The following is a 23,468-nucleotide window of genomic DNA, read 5'->3' as shown; positions in this document are numbered from 1 at the left end:
ACAAACGGAGCAAATGGAAGGATCTGTTTAGATGCCTCAGAGCTCCAGCATCAGCTTTGGAATTTTATTTCCTTGGCATATTTGATTGCAGGCTCCGCTCTGATATGGAGCACGTACACACACCCATTCCCAAGCCTTTGAATATCAGGTGTCAAAGACTTTCCTATAGGAAATTTTTGCAGCAGTTGTCAAAGCATTGAAGCGAGCGGAGCAAAGGAAATCATTGAAACGTATATCGTATCAGGAGATATTGCTTCAGTTTTCTCGCAATAGTGCATCTCCTGGCCGTAGTATGTCTCTTGGATCAGGGAACACATCCCGGCACATCCCGGAAGGTCGCGTTCCTGTGGCGAACACGTGAAACCGTCATCAATCTAGAAGCACTGGCAACGACACTTTTAACGACTTCTTGCGGATTACTCCAAACAAAATAACCACTTTGTAGTAGGAAATTTTATGTTGCCACGGTTGGTGTTGATGGCTTTCGGCTTCAGCTTCAGCTTCTGCTTCAGATACGTCTACGGCCACGGCTTTGGCTTCTGCTCAGGATATTTCACTGCATTTTGGACAAAGTTTTGCTGCGTGCCCCGAAAGTTTACACCTTCCCCCTCCCCCAACCAAAAACATACATATCTACGTGTCAGTGGGCAGCCGCAGTGCAAATTGTTGGACTCCGCCTGACTTAAAGGAGCAACAGCCGCAGAGTGCGGCAGATAAATATTTATTGATACTGCAGCAACGTGCCGTAATTTGCATACATTTATGGTTATGGTCCAGTTAGATGCAGTAATTTTAGGCTGAGGACCTCCTGCAGAAGACGGCAATGGGTGGCATAAATGTTTTATACAGAGAAAGTTTCATGGGGGGAATCAACGGATTTATGCACAGCTGCAACTGCAAGTGGCTGTAAATTCTTGCATGAATGTTTATCCTGAGATAGTTATTAATTAGCTAATCATCCCCTCTCAAAAATGTATAGTAAAGGATAATATCTACATGATATCTTCATCATTGTGGCGCCGAAAGCTCTTTCGCGTTTTTCTTTGTTTTCGTTTATGGAGCTTTTGAAACCCGTTACTCTTCACAATGTAAGCATTTCAAGCATCGTTTGAATGTTCATCGGAATAAATATAAATTTATATATTTATTATTTTCTACAGCAGCCTATAAATCCGTATGTTCCCAGAGGTTTTCCATCGCCCGGACTAATGTTTAGTCGAAGATACCCTCCTCGGCGGCCTTGTTGACCAGACCCTTCAGGCCAGCCGCAACCTCGACACCGACCTCGGTGATCTGGTTGGAGGGCAGGAAGAAGCCGTAGGTGCCCTTGTCGCGCAGCTCTACGGTGCAGGTGAAGGGGATGTTCTTCACGCCGTAGGCCCAATCCTTGGCAGCGCCAGAGACGACATCTGAAGGTGAGTGTTGCGGTCAGTTGGGAAATCGAAGGGAAAGCAAATCGTAATACTCACAGTTCAGCAGACCGCTGGCGCCGTAGGTGAAGGCTGAGCCGTAGGGCTCAGACGCAGCATCGGAGAAGGCGGCGGCGATGCGCTTCATCTGTTCGTAGTTGGGGGGGAACTCGGTGTTGCTGTGGCCGTAGGGCAGGAGCACGTACTGGCCGTAGGCGTGGAAGGCCATGTAGGAACGGATGTAGCCGTCCTCGAAGGAGCTGACGAAGGACTGCAGGCTGAGGATCTCGATCTCGGTGTTGGGCTCGTGGCCGCCGAACCAGTGGTCGCAGGGCTCGTCGATATTCCAGCCGGCACCGCCCCAGTGGTAGTCGAAGTTGCGGTTCATGTCGATGCCGTAGCAGAGGCCGGAGGAGTTTGTGGCGCCATTGGGACGTCGGTTCTTGCGCCACAGGCGCTCCACTTCGTGGGTGTAAACGAAACCGTCGGGGTTGACCATGGGCACTACAATCCAGTCGTACTCCTCGCTCAGGCGCTGCATCTCAGGGTCTTCGGAGTTGATCAGCTCGTTGAGGAGGAAGGTGACGGTGGCCGAGGAGATCCACTCCATGGCATGGATGTTGCCCTCCAGGAAGATGGCCTTGTTGCCCTCGCGCTTCGACAGCCTGATGCTCTTGATGTCGCGGCCCTCGTATGACTGGCCGATCACCTTGCACTCCAGGTAGTCGTGGGCGGCGCACTCCTTGTCCACCCAGTCGTAGATCGTGTCCAGGGTGTGATACGACTCCCACTCCATCTGAGAGTCCTTATCCACAGCAGACTTATCCAGCAATCTGAAGAACAGAAGGTAGGTACTTTAGATATGATCCGATTGGAGTTCAATTACACTTACTTTTGCAGATCATCGACAATCACTTTAAAGATAATCTTCAATTCATTCAGTTTACCCTCAACGTACTTTTGGAGCAGGGGACCCACAATGATGTTATAACTATGACCAGGACCAGCCAGCTCGTTGAGGAAGTGCACCTGGAATGATATTCGGATTTCACTGAACTGTTCTCCTGTAGCACACACACGATGTTCTTACGGAAATGTCTTTGTAGATCTCCTTCAATTCCTCCAATTGCTGTTCGTTCTCGATGAACAAACTGTAGACCTTGAAGTAATCGTAGCGAATGGCCAAACGGTCCGTTGCCGACGACTTGGGCGCGGCCATGGCCAGCGGCAGGATGGCGAGTAGGAGGAGGAGCAGTCTCATGTTGGTGTCTGGAACGGTCGATCGTTCACTGTATCGCCAGTAGATCCGGACAAGGCTTTTATTTGTCTCAGGAGTGGCCACTCCAGATGGCGTTATCTAAGACTGATAGGTGTATTGAATGTGGGAATAGTGGAAATAATTGATCAGTCATCTGGCGTGTGTCTCGCCCGTGCTTATCTGGTACCTTACCCTGTCCAACCTACCACAAAGTAAAGACTGAACTTTGCTACTCCCGGATACTTAGCAAACTGCGTTCTCCGCTCCGATGACGTCTCCTTCTACCCCCAGAGTCAAGTCTAGTTAAATAATAAAATGCACCAAACGGGAAGACAGACACTCTCGTTATCAGGAAGTGCCACTCGTCGCAAAATATGTCAATTTAATTGGATACTCACAGGTTTTGCTGATCGTCTGCGCGTGAAAGAGTACTCCTCAGAGAATGCACTCGGCATTGGCACCGAGGAAATGAGAGAATTTATTTAATCAAAAATTGCAACTGTTTATGAAATTAGTGCATCCTATCACCAGCAATATAGTAGTTGCTTGCATTGGCCGATTTCCTTCATTTGAAATTGTCTTTTCACCGCGCCAACTTAGTGGTGATGCACATTATGATGGACAGTCCATAGAGATGGCAAACATCTTGGCAATTGCATTGCCACTGTCCGTTTGCATTGAACTCGTATAGACTTCTTTCTTTCAGTTCCGCTTTTTTGCTGTCAAGCTGATTTGTTTATAGATCAGTTTTCAGTAACAGTGGTCAAAGGCGTAAGGCGTCAAAGTGATTAACAAATTTTTACAATATGCCCGCGAGGCGTACAGAAGCCAAAGATAAAACCGAGACAGAAGCGGCTGATCAGACTGTATTTTTAAACTTTTTTACTGCCTTTGTGATAAAAACGGTGGCTGCACTATTTGAATTTGTGCCGCCCCGTTTCTCAGCACCGCAGAAACCTAGCCCAGGCTTCTAGTTCCCAGATTAACGTGCCGACCCCTGGGTTTTTTTTACCAAATAATTACTTTATTGGTTATTTATTCCCAAAGGTAGTCAGCTTCATTATATTTTATAATATCTATACATATTTATATCTCAGATCACTTTCTAGAATTGAATAAATTCATAAGTTAACCAAACGCAAGTAATGGCTATTTCAATATCTATTTCAGTTTCGCAAAGGTTGTTTTCTTGAAAATATCAATGACTTGCTGCTCCATCACCAGTGCCACCAGCCGTTCCGGCACCTAGCAGAATCAGAGCCGATGGACTCCTCAAGCAAGCATCGCCATTTCCGCTCTGCATAATTCCAGCCCTAGAGCACAGCCTGAAGATCGTTAATCGTTACTAAAAAGAATATGTGAAAAGCTTTGTAATGTTGCCAAAAGGAGAATAGTTTGCTCAGACTTTACTTGATCAATGAAATTATCCTCTTGGCATTCTCAAATTCTGGTAAACGTTCCTAGCTCATTGGTGTCCAGATGGCCCTGATCATTCAAGTCCAGTGTTGGATCCGTTTCTGCAATCCCAAACATACCCGCCAGGAGATAGCCCCCAGCCATTATGTCATCTGGCTCCAGTTTTTCCGGCGGAGCAATCAGGGCATCGTCGCCTTGGTAGACATAGGGCAGTCGGAGGATCCAATAGGCGCTCTGCGATAATCGGGGTGGGACCATGCTGCCTAAGGTGAATGTGTACTTGTCCTTTCCCATGCAGACTTTGGGGTCGACGATGATGTTGACGGGAGCCTTGGGAGTGACCACATGGATACGCATTAGCTGGGCCAAATAATTATTTTGGGATCGGCAGGGACAAGGATAGTACAATGGCATGTTTGTGTGCACCATCTTGCTGCAGGTGTCCCGCTCGATGTCTGCTCCGCCACGGAGCACACGGTCCGGACGGCACATCATAAAGCGATGTCCGCGAGAGCACTCGTACTCGAAACCCACGAAGATTTTCAGCACCATCCGATCGCCGTGCTTGCGATATCGTTGCTGTTTTTTACTCATATGCGGCTGGTGGGAATTGTGATAGTGCTTGGAGGCGTGTACAAGCCTAAGCTGGACGTCCCAGGGCAGGAGGAAGTTGGCGCCGGAGAGGAAGCCGCTTTGGAAATGCTCCTGTAGGCCCGTGTTGTGGCTGTATATGGAACTGGGGCCGACACAGGCCAGTGACCAGCTGGGGAACAGAGGCAGGAGTCCAACTTTACTCAAGGTATGCACCAGGCCAGGGAGATATTCTGTGGTAGATGTCAAGCACATGCTGGGCAGAGGGGCGATCGAATCGGGATCACAGGATTCCTCATGCTTTTTGGCGGGTTCTTTTAGCTGCAGCACCAGCTCGTTATTTGACTCCTCGCTGGATGTGCCGCTACAGGTGGATTCCGCTTCAGAGCTAGAACTCTGATCGAAGCACGGTTCTGATTCGTTCAGCGAGACTCCGAAGCCGGCGATGGACATGTTCAGATCCGATCCAAATGTGGGGGACAAGGGCTGGGAACAGCCATTGCTCTGAGTGATGTGCTGCTCCTCCCGCTCTCCCGTTGGCAGTTCCTCATCCTCCTCGTCCGGGTCTAGTTCTGCGTCCTGGGCCAGACGATTCTTCCCGGCGTGCAGCAGGGGAAATGCAACCTCAAATGCCGCTGCCCGATATTCATTGTTGGTCGGCTCGAAGATGGGAAACTTGAACTGCTTGACCTTCACACAAAGATTGCACATTTTGACCATGTGCTCGTAGAACTCATAGTTGGCCTGACGCAGGCTGAAGGGGTCCTCTCTCCTTCCCTGAGTCCGGCCACAATTGCAGCTGGAAACGTGGATCACTCCACTGTTGTGCTTGTCATGCGGCATTTCCTTGGGCTGGGTACAGGGCTGGGATCGCAGGCTGAGCTGCTCACACTGCTGCCTACCATCCTGCCAGTGCCTGAGACAGGTGGCCGTCATCTTGGCTATGGACGCCTCAGCCGGTGGTCCGCGTCCCTCCTCCTCAAAGGCAAGGGTGGCTTCGGCCAGCAATTGCTGGTGCATTGAGCTGCCGTAGATGGCTGGGGCAGCCTTCTTGTAAGCCTCTATGCCCATCTTGAGGCCAATCTCGCACAGATGTGCCCAGAATCTGAAAAGCAATCAAGTAAACAGAGAAAATCCCGAGTTTAAAAGATTCCTGACTCACTTTTTTTCATAGTTTAGGCTCTCATCGAAGGACTGCAAAAAGACCTGCTGCAAAGAACCAGAATGAATGATTACACGCTTTACGCCGTCTTCCAGCCACCAACTCACATAATCCTCATTTCGGATCTCGTTAAGTGATTCCTGTGTTCCTGCACTGCTCACCAGCAGCTTGTGCAATTCCGCAATGCAATCGTGCCACTCCTGGGCATTGAGCAACTGAAGCTGTCCCCTTTGTGGTACCTGCTTGAAGGAGCCCTCGTCGAAGCAGCCTAGCAATGCGTCTTGGACGTGCCTCTGCAGAAAGTGCCAGGCGGTGTGCTCTGTCTTGTACTGCTGCTCCTCGTAATTTGTGCTTTCGAAGGACTCGCCAAAAGACTTGACGAACCCGTCGAAGGGGGCCAGTTCAAGGACTTCCAGATCATCCTCCTCTTCTTTGACATCTAGCTTGCGCATGTCCAAGTTTAGGAATTCTATGGATTGCAGAAGTCTGTCTGCATGGAGCTGATCGTGGGCATTGTAGAAGACAAACTGCTTATTGTTGGGCAGAGCCAGCAGAGAGCTTGAACTGCTGTTGGTAATTATCTGGTGGTGGCGCAGGAGCTCATAGATGCTGTCCTCCGTTTGGAATTCGCAGGCAGACACACATTCCCGGGTCTTGCCCTCCTCGTGGGTAAAGTTCTCGAAGAGAAACAGAATCCTGGGGGTACACAGGCGGCACTTCTCGCCAAGCAGTCTCCCAGCAGGGGTCTCCTTCAAGAGACTGGGCAGAAACTGCATCAGATGCTGTTCTCTGGCGAACTTCATGAGCTGAAAAATGGTCACCAAAGAGAGATCAAAGGTTTGGCCTGTCTCCACGTAGACTAAAATGTGGCAGACGTGGAGGGCCAGTAGCATCATTCGCACGAACCGGCACTTCATCCGTTCGTAGAAGCCATCGAAGTCGAACGGGGCCCCGTCCTGTTCCATGGTTTCATCTATCTGCTGACCCAAAATCGCATCGTCGAAGGTCGTTTCGAAGTGCAGCAGCAAAGTAGAGGAGCCTGGTTTATAATAGCACTGCAACTGTCCGTCAGTCGGCTCATGGTCTACAGGTGGTTCCATCCCAAAGGCCCGCATTTTGTTGGCCAGCACACATCGTGATCGGCCAATAACTCCAACGACCACGAGGGACCGGCCCAGCTGGTCCAATTCTTGGCTAATTGAAGATAAGCAATTGTGTACAGTAGAAACTGGAAGATACAGTACTCTTACGCCACATGCTCAGGTATGTTTGGAAATGTCCAGGTGTAGTAATCTTTCAATCCCATTTGAAAACAAAATTTTTAAATTGTGTTTGGAAATCAGCTGTTTGCTGTTGGAAACAACGATAGTAGCAGACTCTGCGATAGTATCGAAAGTTGGCGGCAGATAGTGGGCATTTTGAATTATCCTTCATATCAGCTTATAGCCACAGTGACTTATATGTCTTATTTCGTTCGTATACTTATGGAAAAATTTCTAAATCGGAACTAGGTGCGTGACTAATTTTATGCACGAATTTTTTAAGCATTAATGTGCTAAGAGTGATATTTATAGGGTATACAAATGGCCATACACCGGTTGCAACATTGACATGACAGCATTGCGACTGTTTTTTTGTTGAACTATTTTGTTTAAACCTTGTTTTAGTCAAACTACAATGAAATGAAGGATCAAAAACTAGCCAATCTTGAAGAAAATTTATTCATCAACTTTAGGCTTTAGTTAGCCGACATTATTCAACGGAATATAAAAATTTAGCAATATGAATGACTATCCTCTTTCGTTATTTTTGCTTGACTATTTTCGCTAAAAGCTATTTTTGTTTGGCCTTTTTCGCTAAAACGTTTTTTACGCAAAATGCAATAAAAGCCAGTATTTAGAATAAGCCAGTTAAGTAGAAAAATTATTCATGAATCGTATTAAATTATGTGAGCATGGCTAAATGCTCTATATAGCTGGCAATATTCGACGGAACAAAGAAAACGGGGAATATGAATAATAGAACTTGAATTCGTCAGTATATTTACGGTAGATTTTTTAAATGAGACGGTATATTTCTGAGGGTCAGATGGTATATTTTATAGATAAATCCGATAACGATCTAGTTTAAACTAGTGATGTAAATTTGAATGAAAACATCGATGTCGATGTCCATCGATGTTGTCAAAATCAAACATCGATGTTGAATTGATACATCGGATTTATTCTTCGATGCATCGATGTATGACCGCGAAATCAGGACCTGATGATTGCGATGGGAAAATTAGTGACAGGCAGTTGTGGTACTGTTTCTGATACTGAGTTTTATTGAACAAATGGATCTCCTTATATAACTAGCAGTGGTACACTTATTGTATGGGAAGGAACGCACAGGCTCCATGTGAGAGTATTTTTAGATAGGGTACACTTACTCTGTGCGGGGGTTACATTTCAGTGCATTTACTTAGGTACTTGGCAGCAATAGAGTAAATAGTTTATTGCTTCACCCTTTTTGGTGGGTTCGAGTTTAAAAGTGCAATTGTCTATTCTTAGTTGCTAATGTAATTTTCTTGTCGTCATATTCATTGACATGAAGTGGCATGGACAATTGTATTTATCAGTATTTTTGTATGAGATTGTACTGTCAATTCTGTAATATTAATAAGGTATATGTCTGTGACTGAACAGTAATCTTCCCAAACACACAACGGGCTGCCTTCGAATGATGTTAACGGCGTTCGCAGTTTCATATTTAAACAAACATCGGTAGCAGCAAAAACATCGGAAAACATCAGTAAACATCGGCAGAAAAACATCGATGTTCGATGCATTGATGTTTTTTTACATCACCAGTTCACACTCGATAGTATCGGGCTCATATATTAATATTGAAAAAGTCTTTTAACGGCTATTTTTCAAGCGAAATTAAATAAAAATTGTTTAAAATGAAACGTTTTATTCATATTATTCCTTTTCAAAACTCAAAAACTAAGAAATGTTTCATAAATCAGTCTGAAAATATAAATTCATGACGTTTACTTTTCAAGATAAGTTCATATTTGTAAGTTCAAATTAAAAAGTAAGCAACAAATGTTTCAAACATTAATCTTAGTCTATAGAGATAATTCGCTTATTATAAACCGCTTATTTGCTAAAATCAGGTTCATTGGTAATCCACCAGTTGTTATTTAAAAACAAAAGTTTGTTTGAGAGCGGACCTGCGCTCCGAAATGATCTGCCCAGCTTTGGAAAACATGCGCTCTGATTCAGTCGATGTTGCGGGAACTTGTCCATTGTTAACGATTTCAGCTACCATATATATATACAATAGCCAAATTCAAAGTATAGATGGGCAAACGACAGCTACAAGCTCGATGGTATCATGAATAGTAGCAAAACCATCGATAGTAGCGAATGGCAGCAAACCATCGATACTATCGATAATGCAATCGATGGTTTGACACCTCTAATTCTCACATCTTTGCCCGACTCGCGAACAAATTTTTAATAGTTATTTAACGCTCCCGCACGCGCCTAACAGTTAGCAGTGAGATAATACATTACCTGGGATTGGCAGAGTACGAAATAACAGCACAAACTGTGGAACAGATATGCATTTGGCATTACATAAGAAGCGAATGGCTAAGCGAAAATAATTGGGAATCGGACAAAGATTGACTGCAATTGAAGATATTTCATCAGCCATTTTGGAGCGCAGCCACAGCAAGAGTTTCGGACTGAAGAAAAGTCTTGTACACTGGGAAACAAATTAAGGGAAAATATGTGCTGGGCAACAATAAAGCTAAGGCAGGAGTGTTTCAACTGTAGCATCAGCAGCAGTGAGGCCGCCAACAACAGCAACAACAGCAACAGCAGCAGCAACCAGAACCGCCGAGAGTGTGCGCCTAGCAACAAGATCGAATTGGCGAGCGAATTTCTTTGATTTGCGCCCATGTGTCCGCAGCATTTCTCAAGCCAAAGAGTGTAAATAGTAGTACATAGTTATAGCACAATTCACGCGCACAGTGAACTCTGCGAAAAGGAAAACTTAAGATTATAGCAGTAATACAAAGATACAAGAGAGATCGATCCCAAAATGAATCCCAGCGGACCAGCTGCCACAGGCAGTCCTAAGAAATTCAATGTTTTGGCCCACTTCAAGTACGAGCATCTGGTGGCCGGAGTGTCCGGAGGTGTAGCGTCTACAATTATACTCCATCCACTGGACCTCATCAAGATTCGATTTGCTGGTGAGTTACATTTCATTCATTTTAAGTAGTTTCCACTGTACTTGGGGCTGCCAGCTGCTGATACTGAACCCCACAGCACGTGCAGACGCCTCCAGAGCGTCGCCAGCTTGGCTGGAGATTGCACTGTTGTGCCTCGGCGCCCCGTCCCGCCCCGTCTCTCGAATGTGGTTGCGCAGTGCATTTGGAAAATTTCCATGGAAAATTTGAAACGGTTGCTGCCTGAGGCTGCAGAAAGGCTTCGTCAGTAAACTGAGACGCTGATTCTCGGTTTGGATGATTCTCATTTATTTAATGGTTCTTTTTCTTTGCTGACGCGTCCGATAACTGGTCGAAATTTATTGATTTGTTGACAATTCCGTATGACTGATTATGCCCCATTCCACTCCACTGTTGGCTAAATTTACTCTAATCTAGAATTCTCGAGAAGCAAATAAAAACACGCCCTCAAACTGTTTTTCGTTGCCTGTCAAAGATCGATATTAACCCAACAGTTAACCTCAGTGGGTGCTATGGCCTGCAATTAGCAGATACAATTTCAGAGGAAACGAACAGCTGATTGTCATTCTAAATCAGCTGATAGTCGTTTTTTTCGCCTCCTTTGCTTGGCTTGTGGAAAAACATTCAATGAATCATTTCCCAACATACATGTACATATAAATGTAGTTGGCCTCGTTGGCGCTTCATGCGCAAAATATGTGTACACGAGCAATATTTCCGTATAGTCGGGTTCAAAACAACAACAACCGGAGCGGGTTTATTAAATATTATTGTTTTGTTGCTGCTTGAGATCAGCGCTAAAAGGCGACCAGCGTAAGAGTCAATATGTAAATTCAGCAAAAAAAATGTTGAGTAAACAACAACCACAATGGGAGTCCCAGCAAATTAGGTTGTTTATGCGAATAAAATCACACCATGCGAAATTTCGTAAACTGATAAAGCAGCTCAAAGACCCAGACATACGAGCACACTGGTAGATAGCAGCCCTCAGCTTTCTGCTTTCTGTTCTTCTATTTCCATTAACTTTGTGTCTCGGAGTAATTCCAGCTCGGAAACTCGTCGAATCTTCTCCAGCTTCAACAGCTGTTTTCTATTGACTTGACTTGCGCAAGGCCTTCTACTTTTCTGCGATGCGATGACGCATTTGGCTCAGACGCTCGAAACTTGTTTGCTTTTGCTCTTTTGCTCACGTGACCACGCTGCTGCCTGGTGCTGCTTGCTGCTGACTGTACATTCGCTTTGTTAACGGCAACTTTCGGCAGCTGACAGACGACAGCTTTGGGCACTGTCCTGTCCGGTTTATGTGGCACAAGCAGCCGCAAAACGAGTTCCAGCCTGTTGCCAAGCGGGAAGTTCGCTGAATCAGCCCCGCCACTTGTGACCTTATCGGGTGCTATCGAGTGCACCATCAAAAACTCATTACTTTGCCCTAAAACTCGATTGTGTCAGAAGATAATTTTATAGATCATCATCCGGACTGCCGAGCAGCAGCCAGTTAGTGCCATCGCTCAAGGTCACTCATGGGGCAACTAAAAATAGCTAAAAAATACAAAAATTGAGAATACTGAAAGTTCTGGCAAAAGACGAGCCCCCTTTCTGGCTTGTGGCGCTGTTGTCAGGCCAGCTCCCGCTACTACCGTGCTCGTGCATACATATTTTCATATAAATAGATGCTAATGGACGCGTAAAAATGTAGAGCTCATTTCGACTCTCCCTGCTTATCGCATCCGCTGGCAATTAACGCTATCTGTTGGGCGAAAACAACTTTGGCCAGGGCCTGTTGGAGTCAACAACTGATTTGCCGTCCATTCCGGGCCGTGCTGTACCGAGCCGATGGCCGTACAGTTGCCTACGGTAAAGAACAAGCAACGGGATGACGTATCCTAGCCTTACCGTGCCCTCCTGCCCAATTATCCAACTATATGATGACACGATTTTTACTGCCCTGTCTAGACGTATTTATCACAACGGTTTTTCCGTTTCGATTGTCTACTTTTAGTTAACGATGGACGGACAGCGACGGTGCCCCAGTATCGTGGATTGGGCAGCGCCTTTACCACCATATTCCGCCAAGAGGGCTTTCGAGGGCTCTACAAGGGTGTCACCCCCAATGTATGGGGATCGGGCTCCTCCTGGGGACTGTACTTCATGTTGTAAGTGGATCTGAACTTGCATTTGTCTCGAAGAAACCATCGATTAAAACTTCCCTTGTCACTTGCAGCTACAACACCATCAAAACATTCATCCAGGGCGGTAATACAACAATGCCACTGGGTCCCGCCATGCACATGCTGGCTGCCGCCGAGTCTGGAGCCCTCACCCTGCTCCTAACCAATCCCATTTGGGTGGTAAAGACGCGCCTGTGTCTGCAGTGTGACTCCTCGGCCAGTGCCGAGTACCGGGGAATGGTACATGCTCTGAGCCAGATCTACAAGGAGGAGGGTGTCCGGGGATTGTACAGAGGGTTCGTTCCCGGCATGCTGGGCGTCTCACACGGAGCCATTCAGTTCATGACCTACGAGGAGATGAAGAATGCCTACAACGAATACCGCAAGCTGCCCATCGATACGAAACTGGTGTGTATACAAATCAGTGGAGAACAGCATCACATGACCAGGTTGCTCGTGCCGTTGCCATCCGATATAATATATACATGCAGATATAGTATAGGCACATCCATATCTGTATATATCCGGCTGCGGCTGCTCTTTGGTGACGTCTGAGCGATTTGGCAGCTGTTCAAGAAAATTTCTTTTCGCTCGCATTTCTAACCGTTGATCGCTTTCCATCCACAGGCCACCACCGAGTACTTGGCCTTTGCGGCCGTCTCCAAGCTGATTGCGGCTGCAGCCACATACCCGTACCAGGTGGTGCGTGCCCGCCTGCAGGATCACCACCACCGCTACAGCGGCACCTGGGACTGCATTAAACAGACTTGGAGGTACGAACGCATGCGCGGTTTCTATAAGGGACTTGTGCCGTACCTGGTCCACGTCACGCCCAACATCTGCATGGTCATGCTGATCTGGGAGAAGCTGACCAGCTAGATAGAGTATTAACCAGAACCTAGGATCTAGAATCTAGGAATTATGATCTAGAATCTGGAACAGAATTTAAGCACCTAGAATACACGAATCTTTCTAGTTTCCTCCAATGTGCAGCAAACAGCAACAAAAATGACATGTTTTGTATTATTGTTATAATTCGATTAAGAACCACCTAAATACTAGCCCTAAGTTAAATCCATAACTAGTTTGTTTTACGTTCTGCGCATCTTCACGTTGAAAGTTATTGTTGTGATGGTATGTAAATTCAAAGATGCATTTCTTGCACACTTCACCGAAGCAACACACAGCCACACACACACATTTAGTTCATAGTTTAGTTAAATTATTTATTTTGTAATGGATTGGAATTGTAAACGCAGCTGAAACCAGTTTCTAGTTTAGTTGAGACAAAATTTCGTTTTGGCAAAAAGATTCTTCATAGTTTCGCAAATGGTTTATAATCTTAAGGATGAAATGAACCTTGACACTTATGTAAATAAGCATAAAACGCATTGTGAACCACCAACTAAGCTGCTGAAGCAGAACAATCCCAATCAAACCATACAACCAAGAGAAGAAAATACAAAACTAGTTACTTACCTATATTAAAATGCCATGATGGCAATCCAAAAGGACACTAAAAAAAACAACAAACTGAAGAACGTCTCGGGTCCAACCAGAGTCTTTTAATTTGGCCAAGGGCTATGGGCTTCAGCTTCAGCCGTACGCTATGTTGTAAGTAGTCCGTGCTCCTCTCTTTCTATTTCCAATTCTCGTAACTTGTGCAGAATCTCTTTGCTAAACTGAAACAGCCAACGCGTTGTACTGTAAGTAATTGTAGCCACCTCATCACAGTCACTAACCCCCTATCCATGTTTCGTTTCATTGCAGATTCGAAGGCCTCAACGGCTTCTACAAGGGCCTGCAGCCTAACCTGACGCGTGTGATACCCGCGTGCATGATCACGTTCCTCGTGTACGAAAACGTATCGCATTACATGCTGGCCAAACGAAAAAGTGCCGAGGGTCAGACACAAGCTATAAAGAAGGACAATTAAATCGACTAAAACCAAACTCGCAAAAACTTACGATTCAGGATTCCTCTAGTTTATAATTAAGAAGTGTACCTCTATATCGCATTACATTATACCAGTAGTCGCAGGGCAGCTGCACAAGTGTTGAGCACTGGAAACTGTTCCTATTTCTGATGGTGTTGAACGATTCTTTAGTCTATTCGTACATCTGTTGTTCCTACGGTGTTTAGCCACTTGGCAGATTTGGCTACGTCTGTCAAACCGTAAGTGATTGCTGATACCCAAACAAACAATTTATTTTGTAGTCCATAATTGAAATATAAATGTAAATAAATGTTTAAATAAGATCAAAATGCAACAGCCTCCATCAGGCATCGTACATTGTCAGGGTAAGCTTATAATAATAACTAAAACAAAACCGTCTGTTTTTAACTTCCGCATGTCAATCGAAAGCTTCATTGGAATCGATAAACCCCAAAATAATCGCTATTTAGATTATCAATCGCTGTCAAATCGGCGGTTGTTTAACGGGTATTTGTATAGTGCTTACGAAAGCTTCATGCGAAAGCTTTCGAAGTTGCCCATGCTTTCGATTTCGTTTGTCTCTCTTGCTTAACGTTCGCCCAGTTCATTTTTACCGTAAAAGTTGTGGCTGGCGGACGTTGACAGCTGCACTTTGTTATGTTCGTCGCTGTTTGGTTGTTTGCCTATTTCGTTCGTGTGTGAATTCCAATCCATTCCGTGATATAGAATTAGCGCCAAGAGCCCCATACCATACCGCAATCCGAGCACAATCGAAACCGTTTAAGCTTATGCAAGAGACTAGTTGGTGGTGATCACCAAAACCAAAAGTGCTCCATTTCTTCCATTTGCATCGTCAACGAAACCAGTTTCGCCTGCACTCACGCCAAATACACAAATAAATTGTCCAAAAAAGTGCACAGTCGAGTTCAATAAACCTCCCCCTGCAGCGATAACGACAACCTCTGGCCCCATCAGGCCCGAAATTGCAGTGAAATCGAGTATAAATACCTGATAATTCTGATAAGTTCAAGTGCAGACATAGAGCTTTGTTTACCGTTGAAACAGAAGCGAAGCTTGCGACAAAGCGCGTGCGAGCAGGAGACGGGGGGCAATTAGAGCTAGGAGAACAGAACCACATGTTGCCGCCGCCAGCTTGCTGATATGTGATACGTGTGTGAGTGAACGAGACAATCAAACAAAACACTCGAAAATCCACTGAATAGTTGAATAGACAGAGACGAGGCACAGAACGAGCGTGTGTGTGAGCGACCTTGACTGTAGAGGGAGTGCGATAAAAGTGCAAGAGCACGAGCAAGCGAGCCCGGTCATTTTCCAAAGTCTAAAGAGCATCTATCTGCATCTGGAGTTGCATGGCAACCAGCGTCATACGGAGCAGTGTTGTCTCAACCTCCGCCGGACGCCGCAACATCTGCGACTGCCTGGCCAAAGAGTCCTCCGGTCTTGGAACTCTTCCGCTCAAGTCCCAGTCGTACAGCCATCTCGGTGGGTGTGCCTGTCTACGTTGCCACTACCTGGCCAAAAAGGTAATCGTGACCAGCACCACCAACTTTTCTGACGACACGTTGCCCGTGGAGCATAAACATCATCCCCTCAGTGCCATTTCCCTGGGCACCCTGAGCACCAAGGAGTCGCCCATCTTTGTGCGCCGCCAGCACTTGATCCTGCCCCAGGAGGAACAGCAGCCGCCTGCGCCTGTCATCAGCTCCCCCCCGTTCTCGCTGCGCAGTGCGTCGCCCTCGTACATCGACCGCCAGCCGGAGATCGATCTCTGCGCCGTCGAGGCGCTTCCTCTCGCATCGGACATTCCCGCGGCCACACGAACCAGCATGGACATCAACCGAAACAACGGCTACCTGCACAACGGAGTGAGTATCTCGATCAGGCGTACAGTAGTCATGCCGAGGCACGTTTATTTATGCGAACCACATTCAAAATGCACGCTTAAGCCCAGTGTTGGGGAATGGGGTATTGCCCAAAAATAAGTGGTCCAAGTTTAGAAATGAATTGCTTTTTGCTTGGTCAGCCCGTAAGTTAGCGACGCAACTTATGGCTTGTACATTACTCTCATTTGGCACTTAGTAGTCCGGAGAACTCGGTAAACTCGTTAGCTGCCCCCAGCTGGGACTTGTAACCGAAACAGATGCCTGGAATAAGGCGTCATCATGGTATTTCCCGCAGCTTGAGGGAATCGAATTGCTGCGTATACAACAAGCTTATATCCAGTAATTGTAGGAAATTGTATGTAAATCAACCAAGCATTCTTCTGCATCGTTAAAAGTATTGTTGTTTATAAGACTGAAATTTATCTTAAATATCTTATAAACTGTGTAAACATTCTATCCCTCAGAATTCAGTTCAGTGTTAATGTTGCCCACATCGCGTTTAGCCTACTCGTTTTCGCAATCGCTTTGTGTCTTATCTTGGCCAATACAAATGCCGCCTCCCCCCAGCCATTAACCGACCAATTAAATGGAAATGAAATTGAATTCGTTGCCACATTTGAGACCGAACGTGGTATAAACAAAGCGATGAAATCAAAACAATACCAAGCTGAAAATTGTCGCCGGTACTGGGGGGCGAACCCAAAAGGGAGCACCACAAAAATTTCACTCTCGTCATGGCATGCCCCATACGCAACATCGACGGACAAGCTGTGACAGCGAAGACGAAGAAGGGGGTGACGGGGGCAAACCATGTGGGTGTGCTCGGCTACTTAAGTGATTGCTGGTTGTAGCTAGACATAGATATAGATATCCGCTGGCTGCTGATGAGAAACTATAATGGGAATCGGAATGAGAATGGTAAGGGTTATGGCTATGGGAATGAGTTGCTACCGTTTAACATATCGTCACGTTTTAAGGTCAATTATTGAACGAAGTAAGCGAAAGTGTGTAGGCGGAATCGCACGAGGAAGTGGATGGGGCAGTGGGGGAGTGGGGGAGAACCTTAATTAATGCAAGAAATTCAAATTGTTTCAATTATACATTACACGCACACACACACAGAGACACACACTTTTACGAGTATCCCAGTCCATGAATCACAAGGTTGCAATGCATTTTCCGTACAATCTAATCAGACGTTGCTCATATTTTTGCTGGTGACTCCTCCTCCGCCTGCCAGTGATAAGATATGGGCTGCCTGGCACTCCACGCCAACTGCGATGGGACATGGAGCAGAGGGCTGCGTGTGCAGAGTCCATTGAGGAATGGGGCGGACGCGTGGTGTCCGGGGAGATATCATCTCCTTATGTAATCTCTCTCGCAGTCGCATCGCGGATCGCTGGCTAAGGCAATGCACTTTCTGTTGTGCTGCTGTGGCGGGCTGATTTCATTTACATGACAATTGCCAGAGCAATCGCGGCTGATAAGCATCCTCCAGTATAATAATCCATAATGGCGGAGAGTCACATCAATATGTCTGACCTGAAATCACGCAAGGTGAAGCGCGCATTTCGAGCTATCTTTATATCGCCGGGTAATATTATACCGTAATTGAGATGCAGTTACCCTAGAGGTGTTAAGCCCGCAACAAATTAATCTAATCAAACAGAAACGACTCTCGCTAAACGCCCGTTGTATATATAGCCTGTGAAATCGTGGTTTTTATAGACTTTGTAGACTTTATGCACTGTGTACATCGTTTTAGGTGATTTACGTGCTACATTTTTCATAAATCTGATAGATATACATACATTCAGTCTATAATATAGTTAATTGCAAGATCATAAACTCTCACACACCCGCAAGCTAAGGGCGCAAATCTTTATGAATATTAGCTTTAGCTACACACAAAATCTACATGATAACTACATGGTACAGTACAAAAAATATCACAGCATACATTCAGGCTACCAAATCGGTGTAGAATTCGTGTAGATTTCATGTATATTTTCCAGTTGGAGCCCATTTATGTGCCATTAATTAGTCCCCAAGGTTGGGGTTTATGAATGTGTCACTTGATTACAAACTACATTTCAATCTTGAACGCTAGCAAAGCTTCTGTTTAAAATTGTACATTTGTATCTGAAACATGGACATTAGACGACAAAGAAATGCTAATCCTAAAAAAATATTTCCGTATCAAATCGATGTGGCACGAAATGGCAAAAGGTTTTCAAAAAGATTTAAAGAGTGTGTTTTGAATATTGTATAACATTTAATTGTTCTCACTTTGTAAACTATTTATAATAGTCTGCAGGAATTTATAATGAAACTCTGAAAGTAAGAAAATTTTAAGATATTCTGTACGTGCTCACGTGTCGTGCGGCATGCAACTGCCGCCCCTTGCAGAAACTTGCCCACGTGTTTAGTCCTTGTTTTATAATACAAAAGCATTTGATGGCTGAGCCCCTGGGGGCGGGGGCTCCTGGTTTGGTCTTTGATTTCGACGTTTAGCCGAGCTCAGCCCAACCATCGCCTCTGGCATCCGTGTGGCTTTTGTGCGGAATGGGGTCGTTGGGGTAATTGCAGACTCCTCACATGCCTATGCCCTGCTCCTGGAGCGGTCGATTGCGTGCAAACATTTGCATGGACAAAGGGGGACTCCGATCCCTCCTCGCCGTTCGACATTTATGTGGAAAGTGAATTTCTAATGCTTTCGGTTTCAATGGCCTGAAAAGCCGTAAAGAGGTGCCGTTGGATTCTCCCGACTTCATGCCATACCACGACTGGAGCCCCATGAATTATGTAAGCTGTTGCCTGTGCGGGATTCGAGTGTTGAAATAGTTGTCCCCGATTTCAATATGTGCATATCGAGGAAGCTGTAGACAGACAGCACGAATCTACGCATTATGTATCCCATTTCCCATTTATTACACTGAGAGAAAGCTTTATTTTAGACTGAATTACACATGAGAAGATTTACATCGGAATATTTACATTTTTTGCCCCCAGTGAATACCTAATTGAACCGCAAAGGTGCCCAACACACGATAGAAGTCTGTCCTTCCATATAAGGTAGTGTTGTGACATCGGTCCCCAGTTCCGCATATCTGTCGGGGGAATATATGTAGATCTATCTCGATACGAGTTCCCCCATGTGTGCCATCCAGTCTTCGCTTATGGGTTTATACTTGTGTAATCTTATATACCTGTGTCCCCTCTCTGCCTGCACTGCGGCTAACCACGTTTTGTAATAAGCGTAATTCTATATAGTCACGTAGCAGCAACAGCAATCATTCAAAGACACCACCAACGGCACCCACCCACCTCATTGATGTGTGTCTCCCACTTAATGCTGAGCGACTCTTTTGGGGCAAGTTGATGCGTCAAATCCTCAGCTTAAAGGAAGCCACCGAAGTGCGTGAATGAACACTTCTCGGTTGGGGCTGGCGGCTGGGCTAGGTCAGGTACGTCCACTCCGGAGCAGTCCATTCCATTTCGGCCCAGAAATGGACACTGTCATACAGTACGCTTGATCGACTGTGCTAGATGATTGAGCCCCCGCCCGGCACACATCGCCATAATTTCAATGATAGAGTCGATTGATTCGGGAGCATGGCCAGCCGGTGGACAGACAGGCGGCTGCATTCAGTCGGCCATTTGGTCGAGACGGACACAGACCTGGCTTTGTCCGAGGATTGCTTGATAAGCGGCTGCCCCAGACTCAATCGCGGCATTCAAAAGCCGCCGCTCTTCTCACGATCATTTCGCAATATTTCGACTGTCCCGGACCAGTGTTGGTAAGCGCACACACTTTGGCTGGTTTTTTGTGTATAACTGTAATGTAAAACCGACCACAAAACGGTGCTGTCGGGGGCAGGGGAAAGGGGAGAGGGACAGACAGACGACTGGGCTTAATAAAATTTATAAAAGCCTAGACGTCAACAATTTGGATTTCAGTGCGCGATTGTTTTGACTGCATTGCGGTTGCTCAATTCGCTCAGGATATCGAGATCCCTTGCAGGATCCCAGGACAGACAGGATAGTACACGACACGACCCCATGGAAGTCTCCGTTTAGCCCCACGGCAGAGTCTCTCTTTGAAGAACAGGCCCCAGGTTTAGCCCTAGGTGAAAATATGCAAAACGTCGAAAAGCAGCGGGGAAAAGCCATACAGAAAGTGGAACCAGAACCCGAATCAGAACCGTTGCCAGCGGAGAGCGAGCACTTGGTGGTAAGAAAGGACAGGGAGGAGGAGAAGGGGCAGAAAGAGGAGGAGGAGGACACCAGCTCCAAAATCAAGACCCGTTCACGCTTCTCGGCCGCCTTTCGTAGTCTCTCCAAGCCGAAGGCCAAGAAGGAAAAGGAACAAGAAGCCAAGAGCGAGGAGGAAGCACCCACGCAGCTGGAGGACGTCGACAGCACCGACAGCGGAGCCGCTGGGAAGACGCTGAAGAAGAAGAGTCTGACCCGCCGCCTGCTGCTGGGCGGTCTGAAGAAGACCCCAAAGGTTCGACCACACAGCCTGGCCACCAGCGATGAGATCAGCGTGGTAGACAGCAGCCTCGAGCGGGTGGAGACAGCTCCAGACGAGGACCCGGACCCAGCCACCAGTGCACCATCCGCCAGCAGCAGCGGCACCCTCCTCCAGATAACCATAAGTGGGAAGAAAGTCGAGCCAGCCAAAGCCAAGAGCCGCAGCAAGACTCGGGCCAAGAGCTCAGCCAGCGAGACGGATTACCTGACACCAACGACAGAGGCGTCGACGGGCAAAGCCACAGCGGGTGGAAAGAAAAAGGCGACCACTACCACAACGGTGACTACCAAAGACACGAGCAGCACTCGGACGACAAAGCTGATTGTGGCCAAGAAGAAGCAACAGTCGACCCCCAAGCCAGCAGAGGCAAAGGCAGCGACAGCCGCAGCGACAGAACGACTCGCGACTGCTGCAGAGGCAGGAGGGAAAATCGCTATCACCGAGAGCACACGAGATACGCCGCCCAGAGAGCGGGCCCCGGCCAAGCCGAGTCGCGTTCAGGTTCAGTCTGCCAGCAGCACCGGAGCAGTTCGCAAGTCATCCTCCAGCAAGAAGCTGGAATTGCTGCAACAACAGCAGCAGCGCGGACACCGCCTTTCGAGACAAGTCGCCACCAACGCCACAACGGTGGCCACCCCAGAGAGCAACCAAGTGCCGGCCCTAGAGGCGCCACCCAGTCCAGAGCCGGAGCCGCCCACGTGTCCGCCCCCACCCCTGCCAGTCGTGAACGAGCAGTCTGCCGACGACGCCGTGTCCTCAGCGGAGAGCGCCCAGGCCGTCAATCCATCGCCCGTAGTCCGTTTCGCCGTAGGTAGCGCCGTGCGCAGTCCCCTCAGTGCATACGAGGCTGCCGTAGCCGCGTTAGCCAATCAGCCGCCCAGCTCCAGCGAAGAACCCAGCGACTCCAGTCTCCGGCGACTTAGCTTTGCCCAGCAGCAGCTCGTTCTGAGTGACCACGACAGCATCGAGGGCAGAAGGGAGACCCTGCACTATCACTCCGTGGCCAGCGAGTACTCGAACGAGGACTCCGTGTCCTCGGAGAGCGAGGAGCAGTCCGTCAAAGATCCAGCCCCTGCGAACCCCATGCCGGCCTTTGGTGACCTGACCATGGATCAGGAAATGGAACCGGTAAGGTGTCGCCCAACTGTTTACCTCGTTGATTTACAACCGAAGCCCCACAAGTGTCGTGTTGCCTCTGTGTGCCTGCCCTCGACGGCTGTTTATCGGCCCCCTTTTCGTGGGAGGCTCTGCTCGTGCGTGTGTGTGCGTGTCATTCAACTGCGCGGATGAGAGCTCTAGACAATCGACTATTAAATCACAGTGTTCATTTGAACGATAAAGAAACCGCTTTGCATAGCCCCAAGAGGTTCGGATTGAAGTGAAAATACTCCGAAGCTATTGTACATAGATTAATCCATAACATATGTAGAATAGGCTATTCCGATCCGCTTGCTAAAAATCCATTATTTTCAATCTTTCCAGGCCATCATGACGTCAACCAGCGAGAAACGAGAACATCTGTACAAAATTCTAGTCATCGGCGAGCTAGGCACAGGAAAGACGTCCTTCATCAAGCGCTACGTGCACCAGTTCTTCAGCCAAAACTATCGGGCCACCATTGGCGTGGACTTCGCCCTGAAGGTGCTCCAGTGGGATGGCAACACGATAGTGCGCCTGCAGCTGTGGGACATCGCCGGCCAGGAGAGATTCGGCAATATGACGCGAGTCTACTACAAGGAGGCGGTGGGGGCGTTCATCGTGTTCGACGTGACACGCAGCGGAACCTTCGATTGTGTGAGCAAGTGGAAGGAGGATCTGGATTCGAAGGTGCAGCTGCCAGACGGGAGTCCCATACCCTGCATACTGCTGGCCAATAAGGTGAGTGGGCGGCGAGGAGTGGGAAGCGGGACTGAGGTGGGATGAGACTTTCCTAATTGATCCCTTTGTGTTCGTAGTGCGATCAAGAGAAGCAGGGCATCATCACGAATCCGGAGAAGATGGATGAGTATGTGCGGGAGAACGGGTTCGCCGGCTGGTTCGAGACATCCGCCAAGGAGAACATCAACATCGATGAAGCGTCCCGCGCCCTTGTGAATAAGGTAAGAGATCTATGCTCCTGGATGGCCATACCCTGTCTTATGTGTCCGTGTCTCGTTTACAGATACTCATCAACGATAAGCTGATAACTGGCGACCTGGCCGACGGTGACAAGTTCAACCTGAACAGCACCAGCGATGCAACTGGCACGGAAACCAAAAACAAGTGTTCCTGCTGACCTGCCACCCAAAACACCAGAGGCCTGGCCAGCCATCTGCTATATTCAAATCATTCCAATTTCCCCTCCCAGTCTGAGCAACTTTTGTAAAGCTAAAAGGAAATATGTTTATGTTCATTCCATGTTCGTGTTGTTGAAAGATAACCACGATATCTATGCTTAGGATTTCAACTTAACATTTGTCTAAGACTTTGCATCCTCATCGTGTTCCATCCATCCATCCATCCATCAGGCACACGATCTTCTGTTTGTTTGCACCGAGTCCCTGTCAACACTTGTGCCCGTAAATTCTGGATAAGACGAGATCGGGGTCAGTGCGTGAATTTATATGGCCGCACCTTCGCATTCATACTCGTAACCTTATCATCAACATTATCTAGGTGGCGTGGAGATAGTGCAGCATCCCATGCTGCCCCTACCATTATAGACCCTATACATTTGTGTAAAATACGAATCGTTTTCTCGTTATTGTTTGCCTTATTTACTTTTGTTGGCGAGATTGTTTTATCTTGGAATTCTTATACACACACACACACACACATTGCCATCTTTATTTGCATTTAATT

At 47.1% G+C, this 23,468-nt stretch overlaps 4 protein-coding genes across 5 annotated transcripts; 2 read left to right on the top strand and 2 right to left on the bottom strand.

Annotated features, from left to right (window-relative positions):
- Positions 1-1,107: 1,107 nt before the first annotated feature.
- LOC6592367 (zinc carboxypeptidase) lies at positions 1,108-2,685 on the bottom strand. Its single transcript, XM_002017936.2, has 4 exons — positions 2,500-2,685; positions 2,302-2,438; positions 1,470-2,242; positions 1,108-1,409 (listed from the first exon to the last, which is right to left on the bottom strand). Exons 1-4 carry the CDS (start codon positions 2,668-2,670, stop codon positions 1,213-1,215), a joined length of 1,278 nt encoding a protein of 425 aa, XP_002017972.1. The 5' UTR covers positions 2,671-2,685; the 3' UTR covers positions 1,108-1,212.
- Positions 2,686-3,475: 790 nt separating this feature from the next.
- Positions 3,476-7,142, bottom strand: LOC6592368 (protein SMG8). Its single transcript, XM_002017937.2, has 5 exons — positions 7,087-7,142; positions 5,944-7,030; positions 5,837-5,883; positions 4,078-5,779; positions 3,476-4,012 (listed from the first exon to the last, which is right to left on the bottom strand). Exons 1-4 carry the CDS (start codon positions 7,140-7,142, stop codon positions 4,108-4,110), a joined length of 2,862 nt encoding a protein of 953 aa, XP_002017973.1. The 3' UTR covers positions 3,476-4,012; positions 4,078-4,107.
- A 2,191-nt stretch (positions 7,143-9,333) lies between these two features.
- On the top strand, positions 9,334-14,320 carry LOC6592369 (mitochondrial folate transporter/carrier). The gene is made up of 5 exons (XM_026985600.1): positions 9,334-10,085; positions 12,082-12,235; positions 12,304-12,658; positions 12,878-13,023; positions 14,021-14,320. Exons 1-5 carry the CDS (start codon positions 9,932-9,934, stop codon positions 14,184-14,186), a joined length of 975 nt encoding a protein of 324 aa, XP_026841401.1. The 5' UTR covers positions 9,334-9,931; the 3' UTR covers positions 14,187-14,320.
- Positions 14,321-14,844: 524 nt separating this feature from the next.
- On the top strand, positions 14,845-23,370 carry LOC6592370 (ras-related protein Rab-32). 2 transcript variants are annotated; one of them, XM_026985383.1, is made up of 4 exons: positions 14,845-16,072; positions 22,110-22,505; positions 22,583-22,726; positions 22,789-23,370. In XM_026985383.1, the coding sequence occupies exons 1-4, from the start codon at positions 15,557-15,559 to the stop codon at positions 22,900-22,902; spliced, it is 1,170 nt and encodes a 389-aa protein (XP_026841184.1). In that variant the 5' UTR covers positions 14,845-15,556; the 3' UTR covers positions 22,903-23,370. The 2 variants fall into 2 exon arrangements, with proteins under 2 accessions (XP_026841184.1, XP_026841183.1); XM_026985382.1 differs by lacking the exon at positions 14,845-16,072 and adding an exon at positions 20,072-21,755.
- Positions 23,371-23,468: the final 98 nt, after the last annotated feature.

Source organism: Drosophila persimilis, unplaced genomic scaffold (genome assembly GCF_003286085.1).
Source record: "Drosophila persimilis strain 14011-0111.01,24,50 unplaced genomic scaffold, DperRS2 tig00000002-arrow-pilon, whole genome shotgun sequence".
NCBI lineage: Eukaryota > Metazoa > Arthropoda > Insecta > Diptera > Drosophilidae > Drosophila > Drosophila persimilis.
The sequence above is the reverse complement of the archived record's forward strand: the minus strand, read 5'-3'. Positions and strand labels throughout refer to the sequence as shown.